Below are 15,881 nucleotides of genomic sequence, written 5' to 3' on the forward strand. Positions count from 1 at the left end.
ATATTAATTGTTATTAATTATTTTTTTTCTTTTAATTTTTTATTATATTTTTTTATTTTAATTAATTATATGGGAAATTTTTTCATGTATTTTTTTTTATAAAACTAATTAATTTATTAATTATTATTATTTTTTTTAATAATATTTTATTTTTTTTAAATATTTTTTTTTATTAAAAAAATCACTTTTTAAAATAATTCACATTAAAATTAATTTATTCCGATAATTCCCTTCACGGTAAAAAAATTAAGTTTTTTTTTGAACAACCGGTCAGTGCGACGATTAATTGTAAACTGAAATGAAAATTTATTTACACTTTACTCGCACTACACTTTTAGCACATTATAATAATAATATTTAAGTACATGTGCCTCAGAAGCTTCTGTTCTATGAGAGCGTTACGTTCGGCGTTTTTGCACGATGAACGACGAATCATATGTTTTTTAGTAATGAACGAACGATATGTGTTCCTATGATGTTTTAATTTTTTTTTATTTATTTATTTCTCTCTTTTTGTATTTTATTTATTGTTTGTATTGCATGTCGGAAGATTGCAAGACGGAAAATCATAAAGGCAGTGTGAGAAAACAATGAAGAGAGCGCGTGAAAAATTTATTTGTTGAAAGTTGAGTGAAATATTTGATAGTGAGGATTAAATTAAGTGACAATGATTAAGAGACAAAGTCGATTTTTTTGTTTTTTGATAAAATAAAAATGTTATTGGAGGATAATGACTTTTAATATGAAAAAAAATTAAAAAAATATGGTTTTAAAAATTTTCTTTAAAATTCATAAATAAATATAAAAAATAATTTAATTAAAAAATTAAATAAAATTTAAATTTAAATTAATTAAAGTTTAATAATTTTTTTTTATTTAAATTGAATAAAAATTTATTAAAAAAATGAAACAATTAAAAATAAATAATTAAAAAATTAGTTTTTAATAATAATATAATTTTAACTAAAATTAATAAAAACAGTTAATTTAAATAAATTTAATTAATTAAAATACAAAAAAAAATATGAAATTCATAATTTAATAATTTTAATATTTTATGGTTTAATGAAATATTTTGTTTTAATAATTTTGTAAATAATAATATTTTATTTTAATTTTGAAATTAATATTTAAATGATTTAATAATTTATTCAATAGTTTTTATAAATCAATTATTAAATTTGAACTAAAAAAAATAAATAATTTAAAACAATTAAATAAATATTTTTTTTTAATTAAAGAATTTCTCCTAATTTTTTTAATTTTTATTATTTTAAATTAAATTAATTTTTTTTTTTTAAATATTTTTATTAATTATTTTTTTTTTGATTATTTTTCATTTTTTTTTTTTAAATTTTTAATTAGTAAATTAATTAATTTTAAATCAAAAAAATTTTTTTTTTCATTTTTTAACGGATTTCACACCTAATTCTGTTCAAAAAGTATTCATGCGAATTGAGTCGTATGAAAGTGATAAGCCGGAAGATGGCGCTACAAGCACGTTGTCAATATCCTGTTTGTCGCCACCAAAGCGGAAATGCGGCGGGAAGTAGAACAAAAATTTCAAAACAAACCGGCGTGTTATTGTTTCTTCTTCTTCATTCTCAGGTAATTTCGAATTTTCTCTCGAATTTCCCTTTAATTAATAAAAAAAATCAATTTCAGCTTCAAAATGGACTCTGACAAAATGCAATACGACGCCTCATTGGGCGGCAACATCAAACTTCCCGACACAATTTCGGCCCAAAGTTTCGCCGCCGCTCACATCAAGGAAATCAAAGAGCTCATTCACAGCATCAACAATCCGCAAAACAACAAAATCATGCACCAAATGATGCCAAATCGCATGCGACGACGTGCCATGACACAAAACCCGAAACGCCTGCCGCGTCGTTATCGCGAAATTCACATTGCACAAATGAGCAAAAGCGGTGCTCCGGTGAAAAATAAACGCCCGAGTCGGAAATATCGCCGCCGCCCGAGCAATTTGTTGCGAGATTATGCGCGACGGATGCGGAAAAATGTTTGGCTCGAGACGCACATTTGGCATGCGAAGCGTTTTCATGTCAGAGAGCTTTGGGGATACAAAATTCCGTGGACTCCATGCGATCGTGCGGGAAGAGCAGCGTATCGAGCAGTAGCAAAGCATTGTTTGGCGCAAGATATTTCGTTTTATGGGTGCATCGAAGTCGAAGGTGACTTTGAAACATTAAAAACGGGCTTCCGGAGGATTTGCAGTCAAAATTGTGGATTAACGATAACCGCAAATGCGTTCATTAGAGGAAATCGTGAAGGCAATGTTGATATTTTTAAGGCAGATTCGTATCCAAACAACGTAATTGGGCGAGTTTCGTTCATTTGGCGCCCAGAAAGTGACTCCCAAAGCAGAATTTTATGGATTTGGGTCCATCCAAGCTTCTTCAATGACGTTTTAGACGAGCTCGTTAAACTTTTTGACCTTAAAATAGTCGATTCTGGTCCAAATAATGAAGAAACTTCCATGGATGTCGATGAAACTTCATCTCAAAAGTCGAAAAATAGCACGAAAAAAGCTGACAAACTGAATTTTGTGACAAAAAATCACGCGGAAACACGAAATCCAGAATATAAAAATGAAAATTCAGGCGTTCGAGTGAAATCTTTGAAAGATACAATTAATCGTTTTAGACTTACGGGTCCTTTATCGCATGCAGTGTTGTTTAAAGCTCTAAAAAATTACGAAAATTCATCAAATTCTGAGCAAAATTCATGGTTTAATGACTTTTCAAAGCAAAATCCCGCCTTTAAAAAATCCCACAAAGCTCAAGTCAAGTATTGGCAGTCTTTGGATCAAGTAACATCTCCTTCAGAACTTGATCCGTTCATCGTAATTGCCTTAAATGTCATCGATCCACGTCTAAATCGCGCCCCAAAACGGATGAAAGCCCTCCCGACGTTAGATACGGGCTTTGTGATGAACGGTCCTCCGCGTGAACTTCCAAAAAGTCTTCCTGAATCGCCTTTATGGAGCTCTGAAGTACGAACCAGAGTCCTTTCCGACATGTTAACAACGCACGAGATCAACCAGAAACGCAGCAAAGAAGTTCTCGTACCCGGCGAAGCAGCAAATTTCGAAAATTCCCTTCAACCCGTGCCTTTGATCGTCATTCAACGTCCCGGAAATCAAGATTTCGGCAAAAAAATCGGATTAGGTTCGGGTTATGACGTCATTGTACCCGTCGGATATGGATTATCGGTGTGGCTGAATCTAATAGCAGCGGGCGCTCGAGCTGGAGGTGTCAAAGAAACGCTTTCGTTTCGCAAGGAATTCAGTCGGGAGTGTTTTGAACCGGATTCTGTCGCTGGAAAGAAGGAAGCTGATCGTGTTCAACGTGAACTTTTGCTGAAATACTTCAAAAAACCTCCGAATCATCGAATAAATTACACAAAACTTGCGATTGCGAAGCCTTTTAAAGCGCCGTGGAAGCAATTACTCGAAGATTGGGACAACAAAGAGGAAAATTGGCACGTTTTGAGAGACAAAAATACTTTAAGCATCGTTGGGAATGCCATGAAACGTCGTTTTAACATCGCATCAGCAGATTTAAAGCCAAATATGTTGATTCCGGTGAAGCTTACGATGCTGACTCATGGAAATCCGGGTGATTTTTCGCTCATTTGTATCCCAAAACGACAAGATCAACGCATGAATATCACAAAATTGCGGTTAAATGATCACGTTCCTGTCTATTCTGAACCTCTAAGGAGTGATGAACACGAAAAAGAGCGAAAAACTTTAAAACTTCAACATCAAAAACTTCTTAAACGTCTCCGAAGCAGAAGAGTTCGAGCAAAGAGACGACTACAACTTACCTCGAGTGTCAGATTAAAATGCGCCAAAGCAGATACTCAAGGGATTTGCGCGTCGCATTTCAAGAAAATGTGTCAATTGTGGCTGCCAGATAATTTTCCGTCGATTAGGAATCAGTGCAGTCGAGAAACAATTGGATATGTGACGACATCGGGGTTTACGTTGTCAGAAGGAAAAGTCACGGGAATCGGATATGTTGCGGCGAATGGGTTGGAAAAGTTGCTAAAAGCTGTAAATAAGGGAAAATTAGTTTGTTTGGTGAGAGGAACAAAAACGAGAAATTATCGGTTTGCGACAATTTGTTTAAATGAAAGTTGAAAATTAAAAAAAAAAATAAAAAAATTGCATTTATGAAATTATTTGAAAAATTAATTTTTTATACGAGCAAAAATTAGTTTGGGAGGTAAATTTTGGTTTAAAAGAATTTTTAAATTAATTTAGGCCGCTCCAATTTTTTTTGAACTTTTTTTCAAAATGAGGGGGCAAAAAAATAAAAAAAAATTTTTGAAATATTTTTTCATACAAAATATGAAAGTTATTGATCTTTTTTGAAATTTTGAATTTTTTTTTTTTTTTATTTTTGAAAAAACAATTTTTGAATATTTTGGTTTTTTATGGTCATTATATTGAGATTTGATAATTTAAAATTAATATCAGAGTATTTCAAGTTTAAAATTTTAACAAAAAAATTTCATAAAAATAATTGTCAAAAAATTTAAAAAATATTTTTTTTGGAAAAAATTTTAAAAAATAAATTTTTTGAAAAAAATTTTAAAAAATAATTTTTTTTAAAAAAATTTTAAAAAATATTTTTTTTAAAAAAAATTTTAAAAAATATTTTTTTTGGAAAAAATTTTAAAAAATTATTTTTATGAAATAAATTTTAAAAAATAATTTTTATGAAAACAATTTTAAAAAATAATTTTGTTGAAAAAATTTTTATAGAAGATGTTAAATTTCGATTTTCAATACAAAAATTCTTAAAAATTAAATTTTTTTAAATTTTTTTTTTGAAAATTACTTGAAAATATGAAAAAAGACCAAAAAACGGTCAATTTTGATGAAATTTTTAACTTTTTTTTTATTTTGGCCATTGGATTTTCGACAAAAGGTTCAAAAAAAAAAATTTGGAATGGCCTAAATATTTTTTTATTTTAAAAAAAAAATAAATATCGACCGAATATGAACAGAAATCAATTTTAAAATGAATATTTTTTCAATTTTGGGCTTAAAATTAATAAAAAATATCAATTTTAAGGTGCTAAATTATTCGTTTTTATTTTTTTTAATCAAGTTCGCCATTGGCAGTCTCGACTGTACACTAATTTGATTGAATTTTACAATTTTTCATATTAATAATTTTTAATATTTTTTTTAAAACCACTACAAATATATATTTTTTTCCAATATTTTTTTTTTCACGAAAACCGCATACCAAAAAGTGCAATTTAATATTAAAAATTGCAAAAAAATGAAAGAATTTTTTTTTAGAATGGAAAACTTCATAGAATACGTTTGCTTTGCCTTTTGTGGACGATAACTGAAGAAAAATTATTTTTTTCTAATTTTTTTTGCTTGAGTTTTGATTTTTTTTAGTACGTTATTATTTTTTTTTAATTTTTAGTTGAGTTAAATATGTATAACACGTTTATCACATAAAAGTGTGGTTTTTTGTGTGTTTTGCGGACTTTCCTCATCTTTTGTAATTGTCAAGCTCCTTTTCTTCACTTATGATCCAAAAAAACAAGCAAACACGCAATTTTACTGTGTCAACGGCACGTGTTTCTCGATGAATTTCTTCATGTCAGCCAATTCCTCTTCGGAGCTCGAGTGACTTAGTCCGCGATACGTGACAAATTCGGAATTTTTCATGAAGGACTTCAAGAGTGTGGAAGATAATTGACCGAATTTGTAGGGTAGAACGGGATCGCAGTCGCCGTGACTTTGATAGATCTGAAAAAAAATATTTTTTTTAGTTAAAATTTTGAAGAAAAATTTAATTTTTAGAAAAAATTTTAAAGAAAAATTTAATTTTTAGAACAAATTTTAAAGAAAAATTAAATTTTTCAAACATACCGGAGTCGTATCAGGACATTTTCGTGATTGTGGGAAAGTTTTGTACAACGGGAGCCAACATGAAAGTGCCATGACGCCGGCAAGCGGTTCAGCGTATGTCAATGCCGAGTACAATGCGAGAGCGCCTCCCTGCGAAAAGCCGCCCAACATGATTCTGTTCGACGGGATTCCTTCGCCAACCTCTTTCGTGATCATTTCGTGGACCATTTTTGCAGCTGCTTTGATGCCATCTTCGTCTTCGGGCCCCGAAATGTCCAAAGTCTTCAGATCGAACCAACTTGGCATGCGGAAACCGGCATTTAGCGAAACGGGAATTGCATGTGCTGTCGGGCAAATGACTTTCATGTTGGGTGTACGGATTGCCGCAATTGTGCTTGCCCATCCATGTCTAAAAAAAGAGAAAAAAAAGGTAAGTTTTTGTTCTGTTTTGAATTATTTTTAAAAATTTAGTTAAAAAAAAAATATTTTTTTAATCCAAAATGAGCAAATTTTAAATTTTAAGGAATTTTTGCCTTGAAAATGTCCCCAAAATGATCCATCTCTGCCTCCCAACAACAAATAAATAAATAAACAATGCAACATAAATCTTATGCTCGAGTGTCGCATCGTCGTACAAAAATGGTTTATTGATTTTTCACGTTTCCCCATGTACAAATTGTGACGTAGATGCAGGAAAAACGGAAAATTACTCTTGTTGTGTTGTGCATTGTAAGAATAATAATCATGTTTTTCCCACGCGTGACCTTCTCAACTTTTGATTATCACAAAAATCGATTAATTACTGATATCAAAGCCTTTCTTTCTATCGGAAAAATGTCTCTCCCCAATTCGAGTCATATAAAAATCTCTTGAATCCGTGCCAAAATTGATTGTTTATTGATGAAAATGCGTAAAACTCACCCGGTATCGCCGAGTCCATGGAAGAAAATTAGCTAAAATGATAAAATAAATGTAAATTTTGGGAAATTCGAGTTAATTAATGATGCGAGGAAGCTGCGAAAGAAAAATACTTACAGTCGCCGTATGTTTGGCAGCAGCTTGAATGATCACCGGAGCTACCGTCGAAGACATTTCGTTACCTATTTTATCGCCTTGCTATCGTCAATGTTGCAATGAAAGTTTTTTTAATCCTTTATGTTTTGCGGCGGAGAGAGATTTTTTTTTCTGAAATCCAACTTCAACTTATCAATTTCATTCGTCTCAGAGATGTTACTGTATCACGGCGAACAACAAACTCCGGCGTGGGTTGTAATCGCCGATCGCCTGGGGTATCCATTTGTGAGCACGCTAATTCAAAAATCGTCCGGCGATCGCAACCCACGCCGGAGTTTGTTGTTCGCCGTGATACAGTAGTCAACACTTCTGAGACGAATGAAAGTGATAAATGAGTAAAAAGCTCAAGCACAGATGGCGCGAATTTATTTTTTTTTAATTTAGACCGTTAAATTTAATTATTAAAATTATTATTTTTTTACATCTTTCAACGTTAAACATTGTACATTCACATTTCATTAATTTTTAAGTCAAAATTAAAATACAAAATAAAAGTTTTGAAAGAATTTTTTGTAAATTATTCAAAAATGCAAATTTCTTATTTTTTTTGTCTTATCTTATCTTTGTTATCTTATCAAATTTTGGATAATTTACTAACCTAATTAAGCGTTGACTTTTAAGATAAAATTTTAAAATTTAATTTTAATAGAAGTTTTTAAAAAAATAAATATTTTAGTTTTTAAAAAATATATAAAATAAAAAATTAAATTAAAAAATATTTTTTTCAAAATTAAGATTAAAATAAATTTTATTTATTTAAAATTTAACTTAATTTTTTTTTACTTATATTATTTTAAATTTAATTTCCAACAAAAATTTTTTATCACAAATTGACAAATTTTGTACTTGACAAAATTGACAAAAATTAAATTAAATAAAAAAAAAATAATTTAAAATTTATTTTAATTAATAATTTTATTTTTTTTTTGTAGAATTTTAATCATTTTATTTAAATTAATAAATTTTATTTTTTTCTGGTTTTATTTTTGACAAATCATTAAGTTTTTAAAATTAAAAAAAAATTATTATAACTATCTTATGTCATCTAGAATAAAAAAATAAATATTTTATACATTTAAAAATTTAAATAAAAATTTAAAAAAAAAGTTAAAAAATTAAAAATTAATTTTAATGAAATTTTTTAAATTTTGAAAAAAATAATAAAAATTTAATTTTTAAAAAAATAATATTTTTTTTAAAATTATTTTTTTTACAATTTTTAAAGAAATATAATTTTTTACAATTTTTATTTTTTTTATTTAATTAATTTTAATTTAAATTTTGACACTTTTTGACACAATTTTTACATCAATTGAATTTTATTTTTTTTTAAATCAATTATTTTTTTAAATTTTAAATTAAATCTATAAATTAAAAATTACATTTTTCAAAAATTTCAACAATTTAATTCATATAATTAAACACTCTGTACTTCTCTCACCTGTAAACATAAATTTGAAAGATAACAAAGACACTTGCACAACACTTAATCAGCAAAAATATTTAACAAAGATAACGAAAGAGAAAAATATGAGAGAGATATGTTACGAATCAGTCCACACTCGAAAATCAAACAGAAAACAAATCAAGGGAGACTTACCTCAAAAGATTAATGAAACATTTTGAGCAATGAGAAACGAGGAAAATCTGAATAAATAGCCACCTGACGAGGGAAATGCCGATCGATTGAGTTGAGTTATTTATCCGAGATTAAATAGAGAACGAGAAACCACAAAACATGAGAAACAAATTGTTCATTGCTTGTTTTACTCTTGTTGCATTATTTAGCAGCAGTAAGTTTTCTCCTTGTTCTTATTTTGTGTTAATTTATCATTTTTTTCTTCTTTTCAAAAATCAACCAGACGTCTCCATGCACAGAATTTATGACAATTTAATCCATTGCTATCGTGCGAATGAAACATTGCCATCGATTGGTGCCTCGATGCGTGTCCTAATTGAATTAATCGCGAAACTCGAGGACAAAATTCCGCCAAATATCGACCTTCGGCATGTAGCGACGAATATTTTTCACGAAATGCGACAAGATGGCATCGAAAGAACGCCCGGCGGGGTTGAAAGTGAATTCGTGACGCCTTATGGAGCAACCGGAAGTCACATTTACAAATTTAATTTGCTGAAAAATCTTATCTCGCACACATCGCATCGCATAAATTTCGCAAATTATCTCACAAAAACGGAAATTTGTTACTTGCACAAGTTAATAAGCACCGGAGTTGAGCCCTACATTCGCGGCGATGAAGTTCGAACATGTCCCGTTACTCGGAGAAGAGGCGACGGAACAGCATCTCGTCCTGATCCGTTCAATCGGAGACGTCCTCATGTGAATGCAACGACAGCAGGAGGTGCAAAAAATCCAAAAGTTTTGAGTTCTTGCCCATTGGAACTTGGCGCAGTAAAAAGTGAATTTGGGACAGTGACGCCGGGAACGTTAATTGGAGCAATTGCAGCTGGATTGCAACCGCAAAATGTGCAAATGAATGATTTGATGACAAGTCATAGGAAGCATAATCCTTATGAGCATCTTGAGACGATGGATCCGAAAGACACGCGAAAAGCCATTGAAAAGTTGTTTAATTCGGTTGAAAGTGTCGATAATACGTTCGCTGCTGGATTGAGCGGAGATTTGGCTGAAGTTTGTGTCTTTCAGAGTCCGATTTTGGGAGTTAATGTTTCGGTTGGGATGACAGGCACGTGGAATAGTTCGTATTTTCCGAGATGGAGGTAAGAAAAGTTCGAAAAATAAAAATTTTATTTCGAAAAGTAAAAATTTTATTTCGAAAAGTAAAATTTTAATTCGAAAAGAAAAATTTTATTTCGAAAATTAAAAATTTTATTTCGAAAGTAAAAATTTTATTTCGAAAAGTAAAAATTTTATTTCGAAAAGTAAAAATTTTATTTCGAAAAGTAAAAATTTTATTTCGAAAAGTAAAAATTTTATTTTGAAAAGTAAAAATTTTATTTCGAAAAGTAAAAATTTTATTTCAAAAATAAAAAAAAAATTCATTTCGAAAAATAAAAATTTTATTTCGAAAAATAAAAATTTTATTTCGAAAAGTAAAAATTTTATTTCGAAAAGTAAAAATTTTATTTCGAAAAGTAAAAATTTTATTTCGAAAAGTAAAAATTTTATTTCGAAAAGTGAAAATTTTACTTCAAAAAGCAAAAATTTTATTTCGAAAAGTAAAAATTTTATTTCGAAAAGTAAAATTTTTATTTCGAAAAAAAAAATTCATTTCGTGAAGTAAAAAAATTATTTTAAAAAGTAAAAATTTTATTTCGAAAAGTAAAAATTTTATTTCGAAAAGTAAAAATTTAATTTCGAAAAGTAAATTTTTTATTTCAAAAAGAAAAAAGTCAAATAATTAAAAAAAAATTATTTCGAGTTCGAAGTTCATTTAAATTTTTTTTCCACGTAAATATTTCAATGTTAAAATAAAGCAAACACGAAACCTCAAAGAAATCACAAAACGTCACGAAAAAGGCATTATTTGCCTAATGATGAGTAATTTAATTCCCATTTAGATACCTTCCTGAAACCCACAATTCCCGCTGGGAGATGACTGACGCAGAGATTCTTGCCGGCATAGACAGTCATTTTGTAGCGCATCACGTAAAGACATGGACTAACCGCATTCATCGTCTCCGTTTATCGCAAATTCTTCAAATGTACTACGATCAGCGGTACGGAATCCCATCAATCACCATCGAAAGTACAAACAACGTAAAACAGCAAGCAATGACCCGAGATGTTGAAGAAATCGATTTTGACTGGAATGAAAGGTTTTTCTTTGAAAAATTAATTTTTTTCATAATTTTTGTAAAAATTTTCTTTTAATTAGCACAACGAACAAAGTTGAACGCTTTCAAAAGTACATCAACGAAATTAGTTCCACTGCTGACGGGATCAATCGAGCGTGTCACCGACAAGCAATTCTCCAAACAATCGACTCGGAAAAATTGAAAGAAGAAACGTATCGATTTGCACAAATTCTTCAGTATGCAGCGACGAGTATCGTTGACGACGGAGAGATGCGACGAGTTTGCGATGTAACTGTCGACAAATTCTTTGGGAAAGCGAGGGAATTGACGAAAGACGACGAGTGCAGCAACGATTTTGAGGAATTTAGAGTGCCGAATGTCGATGTCACGTTAGTGATTGATGGAGCGCGTCCCGAATACGAAAGTCAAGAGTTCATTTTGTGAGTCAATGACTTTTTTTGATGGATTTTCTTTTTAATTTTTGGTTTTTTATTCACAGTCATTTGGCAGAAATGCTCGAATTAAGCCCAAAAGGATCAAAATTGTCGATAATTCATGGCATGACGGGAAAGTATATGGTTAAAAGTGCTCCGAGTATCGCCAATGTCTTTGAACAGTTGAAGAATTTCACGGATCCATGTAAGTTTTTTCTTAAAAAAAAAAAAAAATTTAAAATGTAAAATTTAATTTTTAAGTGAAATTTAACACTTTTTCAAACAAATTTTTTAATTTTTTAAAATTTATTTAATTTACTTTTTTATATTTCTTTTGAAATTTAATTCATATTTATTTTTATTTTTATAAATTTAATATTAATTATTTAATTTACGGATTTTTTGAAATTAATAATTTTTAAGCGAAATCTGAATGAAAATTCAAAGAAAATATTTTTATTATTTTCTTATAGTTTAAAAGAAATCACAAATTATTTTTTAAATTAAATTTTAATAAAAATTAAATTTAAAAAAAAAATTAAATTAAATTAATTTAAAAATTCAAAAATTAATAATTTATTTTTTTTCGAGTTTTGCTTATTTTTTTCATAAAAATTAAAAAAAATTTTTTTTTTTTTAAATTTTTCAAGAAAATAAAAATCCATATTGTTAAAAAAAAAAATAAATAAAAATATGACGCAAAAAAAAAATAAATTATTAATAAAATAAAAAAAAAATAAATTTCTGTCAATTTTTTCGATTTAATTTAATTTAATTAATTAATTAATTAATTTTATTAATTTTTTTATTTATTTAATAATATAATTAAATAATTAAATTTTTAATTTTTTTAAGAAAATTATTTAAAAATTTTTTTTGGTTCCTGAATTTTACCTTTTGAAAAAAATTTAATTTTTTTTTTCAATTATTTTTTCAGATCCAACCAGATTAAGTCTCAACACAGCTCTCTTGTCCTTCATCGCAACTCTTGCCAACCAAACGGAGACTGAAATGGAAGAATATACTTACGGCGCGCCATCCCACGTGCTTTTTGTCATATCACAAGGCATCCGTATGACTCAAGTAACATTTTTTTTTATTTATCACACACACTCAATAATTAATTTTACATGCAAATTAACTTAAAAAATCATCCTCCAAACACGGCAATCGGAAAAGGTCTTCCAAAAGGCGGCGTAAAAGGGCGTCGATATCCTCCATAGCCTCCCCCGTAACCGCCGCCATACGGATAACCGCCATAACTTCTCCCATATCCGCCGCCATAATAAGGATATCTTCCGTACGCGGGATACGCACTAATTCCGCCGCCAATTATTCCAATTTGACCAAATGTTGGTTTGGCATCCGCGAGAAACAACACAAAAAGCGACAAAAAGAGAATTTTGATACCCATTGTTTCCTGTTGCGCGTCGTCGAAAACTTTTTCTCTAAAAATAAAACAAGACGTTCAAATTAAAACGACGTCGAGAGAATTAAAAGTAAAGGGGGAAAAAGTACCTTTTACAACCAAAAAACTTTTTTTTTTTACCTTTTTTTAAAAAAAGTTTTTTTTGTCGATCGAAGTCAATATTAATTACTTCAAAACACTCTCAATTAAAAAGTTTGTTGCTGTTCGACGAGTTCACTTCTGCTCTGCTGCTAAAACGTTTCTGATATTTTTATTTATATTTTGCCTTGTACTCTTTTTTTATTTTTTGTGTTGTTTTTGTACGTCAATCAATTATCAGTTGGTTGTAAAATTTATCGGAAACTGATTTTCCAATTAGTAGCTTTTATTTTTTTTATTGAAGACGTAATTCTTGTAAGAACTGGAAATTATGAATCATAGAAAGTGATTCCAATGTCTCGAGTTACGCGTTCTAAACGAGTTCAAGGCTTAAATATTTTTTAAAAATTAAAAAAATAAAAAAAAAAATAAAAAAAATAATAAATTTTATTAATTTTCTTTATATATTATTTTTTTATGAATGTTCAAAAAAAAGAAAAAAAAATAATTAATTAAAAAAAAATAAATTAACGATCTAATAAAATTAATAATATAATATCATTAAAAATAATTAATTTAAAAATTAATTTTGAAAGAACAATTATTTCATTTTGAAATTAATTTCAAAGTGTAATTCTATAAAATTCGCAGAGGTTTTTTGATGACATTTTTATTAAAAAATGCATAAACAAAAAATAATAAAAATAAACAATTTTTAAAATTTGATTTATTTTTATAACATTTTTTTTTATTTTTTTTTCAATTGATTTTTTTATTATTTTCAAATATTTAAAACATATACAAAAATAAATCAAATTTGAAATAATTAAAAATTTAATTATTAAATTTTTTTTTCAACTCAAAATATTTATTTTAAAGAAATTAAAATTGATTTTAAAAAATTCATAAAATAAAAAAATTAATTAATAATTTTTTTTTAAATAAAATAAAATTAATTTTAATTTTTAACGTTCAAGGTAATTTTTTTTTTATAATTTTGTATTTATTTTTTTTAATTTAATTTAATTTTTTTGAAACATATTTATTTTAAATGTTATATTTTTCAAGGCAAAATAAGAAAAAAAATTTATATGAAAATTAATTTATTTTTGAAATTAATTTTAAAAATAATTCTAAAAAATTTACTCATGACATTTTAATTAAAAAATAAAATCAAATAATTTTTTTCTAAATTTGTTTTATAAGTAAATTAATTTAAGTAATTATATATAATTATTATTTTTAATTTTTTTTATTTTATTTTATTAATTAATTATATAATTTTATTATTTTAAAAATTAAATTATTTTAAATTTAATTAAAATTTTTATAAATCTTTTTTAATTAAACAAATTATTAATTTTTTTTTGTATTTTTGAGCTTAAATTTTAAAAACCTTAATCATTAAAGCTCAAATTTTAAAATTTTTCTCATCACTCAACCGCCTGACAAAACCGCAACAGGAAACAATTTATCAATATACGGTCTAAAAAACTTCGGGCGTCGCGTTTTTCTCAAATTCGTCACTACTTGATATCTGGGATAACCTAAAAACGCAAAAAAAAAATACGTCGTAAAAAGGTTCTTTCCCACTAAAATTCGAATCAATTAGCAATATTCTCACCTTCGTAATACACCGATGATGACGTCGCACTGCCCGTGTTTACAGCCAGAAGTGAGATCGATACGATAATTATCAGTATTAATATTCTGACTAATTTATTACACATCGTTACTGCCAACTCAATCAACGCAACGAGAGGAGAGTGTCGGCGATAAATATCCGTTGTGCATTGAATGTTCCGGCTTTTTATATTTTTCGCTCGATTCTTTGTGATTCCGTGCTAATGAATGGCATGCTTCTTTTTCGTTTCAGGAGGAGTTTGACGTGTCACGACGCTTGATGCAATCAACTTTAACGCAATTTCCCGACCTGTATTACTTATTTTTGACGAATAATCCGGAGACGTTCCGCGAGTTTGAAGGAATTTCATCGAAAAATCAATTTTTCATGATCGAAAGTGGTTCGACGAAAATTTTGGAATTTTCAAAAAAACTCCAAAAAACACTTCAAAACATTCCAAAACGAATAATTTCGCCATATTGCAAGGAAAAAGGCGGCAAACACCTGTGGAGTGGTCATACAGTGCGGGATCATTTTGAGGAATTTATCGCGCCGCAGCAGGAAATCCGATATCGCATCCACGCCAACTACTTCAGCGATAATTTCCAAGTGCAATTTCAGGGATTAGGATATGGCGAAATTACGGTTTGCATGACGCGCGATGGCAACGAAGACGCACGTGAATGCCGGAATGTCGTCGATTTGGAGTACAATTGGTTTTCCTTCTACGACATTTGTCGCGGCAATTACGAAACGTGTGAAAATGTTTATTTTGCCGTCACCGTCGACAAGAGTTACGTCAAGTGTTCAGGTAAATTTTCTATTTACTCTCTCGAAATTGTTCAAAAACGTTCAATTTTACAGAGCAAGATTGCCGTTTTCCGTACCAAGTAAAGTTTTTGGTTAAGCCCGTTGGATTACGGTGTCAAACGAATGCAGCGACAACACACGCAAATCCTTCGTTTAAATTATTATTGTTTGTGCAAATTGTTTGCACTGTCCTAGTTTTACGTTTGAATAAATATTTTTAATGAAGCCCCTTATTTATCTGTGAGAATATGTTGGTTTTGTCACGAAATTCGCCAGACGTCTCCATCTCGTCATATTTTTTTCTATTTTCGGAACAAAAGAGACCTTTGAAATTTTTTTTATTGTTTTTTTTTTTGAGTAGCAACCAAATTTCTAAAGATGTTTTCCCAAAAATGCGTTAGCAACTAAATTTTTGTTAAAGAAAAAATTTTCTTATCGTGTGAATTTTTGTATTAAATGTTTTTTCCACGAAATCGCCTTAAAAGTTGCTTGTTAAGAAAATAAAACAAATGATCCTTGAAGCAGTTTCTGTGAAAGAGAGTAAAAATTGTAGTAGAAAAAAAATTATAAATATTTATTTTCTGAGGAAATTGTAAAAAATATGTTCGTTGTTATGAAATTCTATGAAATGTATATTTTTTAAGTCAACTTCCGAGAAAATGGCCTATTAATTTTTATCATTTGTTGAAACGTGATAAAAAGTTATAAATTGTTGGAATTAACTTTTAGCTTTTTTATGATTTCACT

At 28.5% G+C, this 15,881-nt stretch overlaps 4 protein-coding genes across 5 annotated transcripts; 2 read left to right on the top strand and 2 right to left on the bottom strand.

Moving 5' to 3' along the window:
- The first annotated feature begins 1,586 nt into the window (after positions 1 to 1,586).
- On the top strand, positions 1,587 to 4,190 carry LOC134836269 (ribonucleases P/MRP protein subunit POP1). The gene is made up of 2 exons (XM_063851491.1): positions 1,587 to 1,608; positions 1,666 to 4,190. The coding sequence occupies exon 2, from the start codon at positions 1,673 to 1,675 to the stop codon at positions 4,166 to 4,168; it is 2,496 nt and encodes an 831-aa protein (XP_063707561.1). The 5' UTR covers positions 1,587 to 1,608; positions 1,666 to 1,672; the 3' UTR covers positions 4,169 to 4,190.
- Positions 4,191 to 5,048: 858 nt separating this feature from the next.
- On the bottom strand, positions 5,049 to 7,123 carry LOC134836042 (acyl-protein thioesterase 1). The gene is made up of 4 exons (XM_063851170.1): positions 6,941 to 7,123; positions 6,827 to 6,858; positions 5,927 to 6,314; positions 5,049 to 5,803 (listed from the first exon to the last, which is right to left on the bottom strand). The coding sequence occupies exons 1-4, from the start codon at positions 6,995 to 6,997 to the stop codon at positions 5,612 to 5,614; spliced, it is 669 nt and encodes a 222-aa protein (XP_063707240.1). The 5' UTR covers positions 6,998 to 7,123; the 3' UTR covers positions 5,049 to 5,611.
- Positions 7,124 to 8,560: 1,437 nt separating this feature from the next.
- LOC134836032 (uncharacterized) lies at positions 8,561 to 15,399 on the top strand. Its single transcript, XM_063851158.1, has 8 exons — positions 8,561 to 8,772; positions 8,842 to 9,721; positions 10,523 to 10,780; positions 10,840 to 11,199; positions 11,259 to 11,398; positions 12,131 to 12,276; positions 14,577 to 15,135; positions 15,189 to 15,399. The coding sequence occupies exons 1-8, from the start codon at positions 8,718 to 8,720 to the stop codon at positions 15,353 to 15,355; spliced, it is 2,565 nt and encodes an 854-aa protein (XP_063707228.1). The 5' UTR covers positions 8,561 to 8,717; the 3' UTR covers positions 15,356 to 15,399.
- On the bottom strand, positions 12,269 to 12,850 carry LOC134836048 (neuropeptide-like protein 31). 2 transcript variants are annotated; one of them, XM_063851194.1, is made up of 2 exons: positions 12,743 to 12,850; positions 12,269 to 12,641 (listed from the first exon to the last, which is right to left on the bottom strand). In XM_063851194.1, the coding sequence occupies exon 2, from the start codon at positions 12,605 to 12,607 to the stop codon at positions 12,344 to 12,346; it is 264 nt and encodes an 87-aa protein (XP_063707264.1). In that variant the 5' UTR covers positions 12,608 to 12,641; positions 12,743 to 12,850; the 3' UTR covers positions 12,269 to 12,343. The 2 variants fall into 2 exon arrangements, with proteins under 2 accessions (XP_063707264.1, XP_063707255.1); XM_063851185.1 differs by having other exon boundaries at positions 12,712 to 12,846.
- Positions 15,400 to 15,881: the final 482 nt, after the last annotated feature.

The sequence above is a fragment of the Culicoides brevitarsis genome, chromosome 1 (genome assembly GCF_036172545.1).
Source record: "Culicoides brevitarsis isolate CSIRO-B50_1 chromosome 1, AGI_CSIRO_Cbre_v1, whole genome shotgun sequence".
Lineage (NCBI taxonomy): Eukaryota > Metazoa > Arthropoda > Insecta > Diptera > Ceratopogonidae > Culicoides > Culicoides brevitarsis.

Excerpts from the sequence above, each read along its gene's own strand:
- LOC134836269 (XM_063851491.1), top strand. The coding sequence starts at position 1,673 with ATGGACTCTGACAAAATGCAATACGACGCCTCATTGGGCGGCAACATC.
- LOC134836048 (XM_063851194.1), bottom strand. The coding sequence starts at position 12,607 with ATGGGTATCAAAATTCTCTTTTTGTCGCTTTTTGTGTTGTTTCTCGCG.
- LOC134836042 (XM_063851170.1), bottom strand. The coding sequence starts at position 6,997 with ATGTCTTCGACGGTAGCTCCGGTGATCATTCAAGCTGCTGCCAAACAT. Across the intron at positions 6,859-6,940 it reads CTGCCAAACATACGGCGACT|CTAATTTTCTTCCATGGACT; the intron begins GTAAGTATTTTT and ends TTATCATTTTAG. Across the intron at positions 5,804-5,926 it reads AATGTCCTGATACGACTCCG|ATCTATCAAAGTCACGGCGA; the intron begins GTATGTTTGAAA and ends ATTTTTTTTCAG.
- LOC134836032 (XM_063851158.1), top strand. The coding sequence starts at position 8,718 with ATGAGAAACAAATTGTTCATTGCTTGTTTTACTCTTGTTGCATTATTT. Across the intron at positions 10,781-10,839 it reads GATTTTGACTGGAATGAAAG|CACAACGAACAAAGTTGAAC; the intron begins GTTTTTCTTTGA and ends TCTTTTAATTAG. Across the intron at positions 11,200-11,258 it reads GAAAGTCAAGAGTTCATTTT|TCATTTGGCAGAAATGCTCG; the intron begins GTGAGTCAATGA and ends TTTTATTCACAG.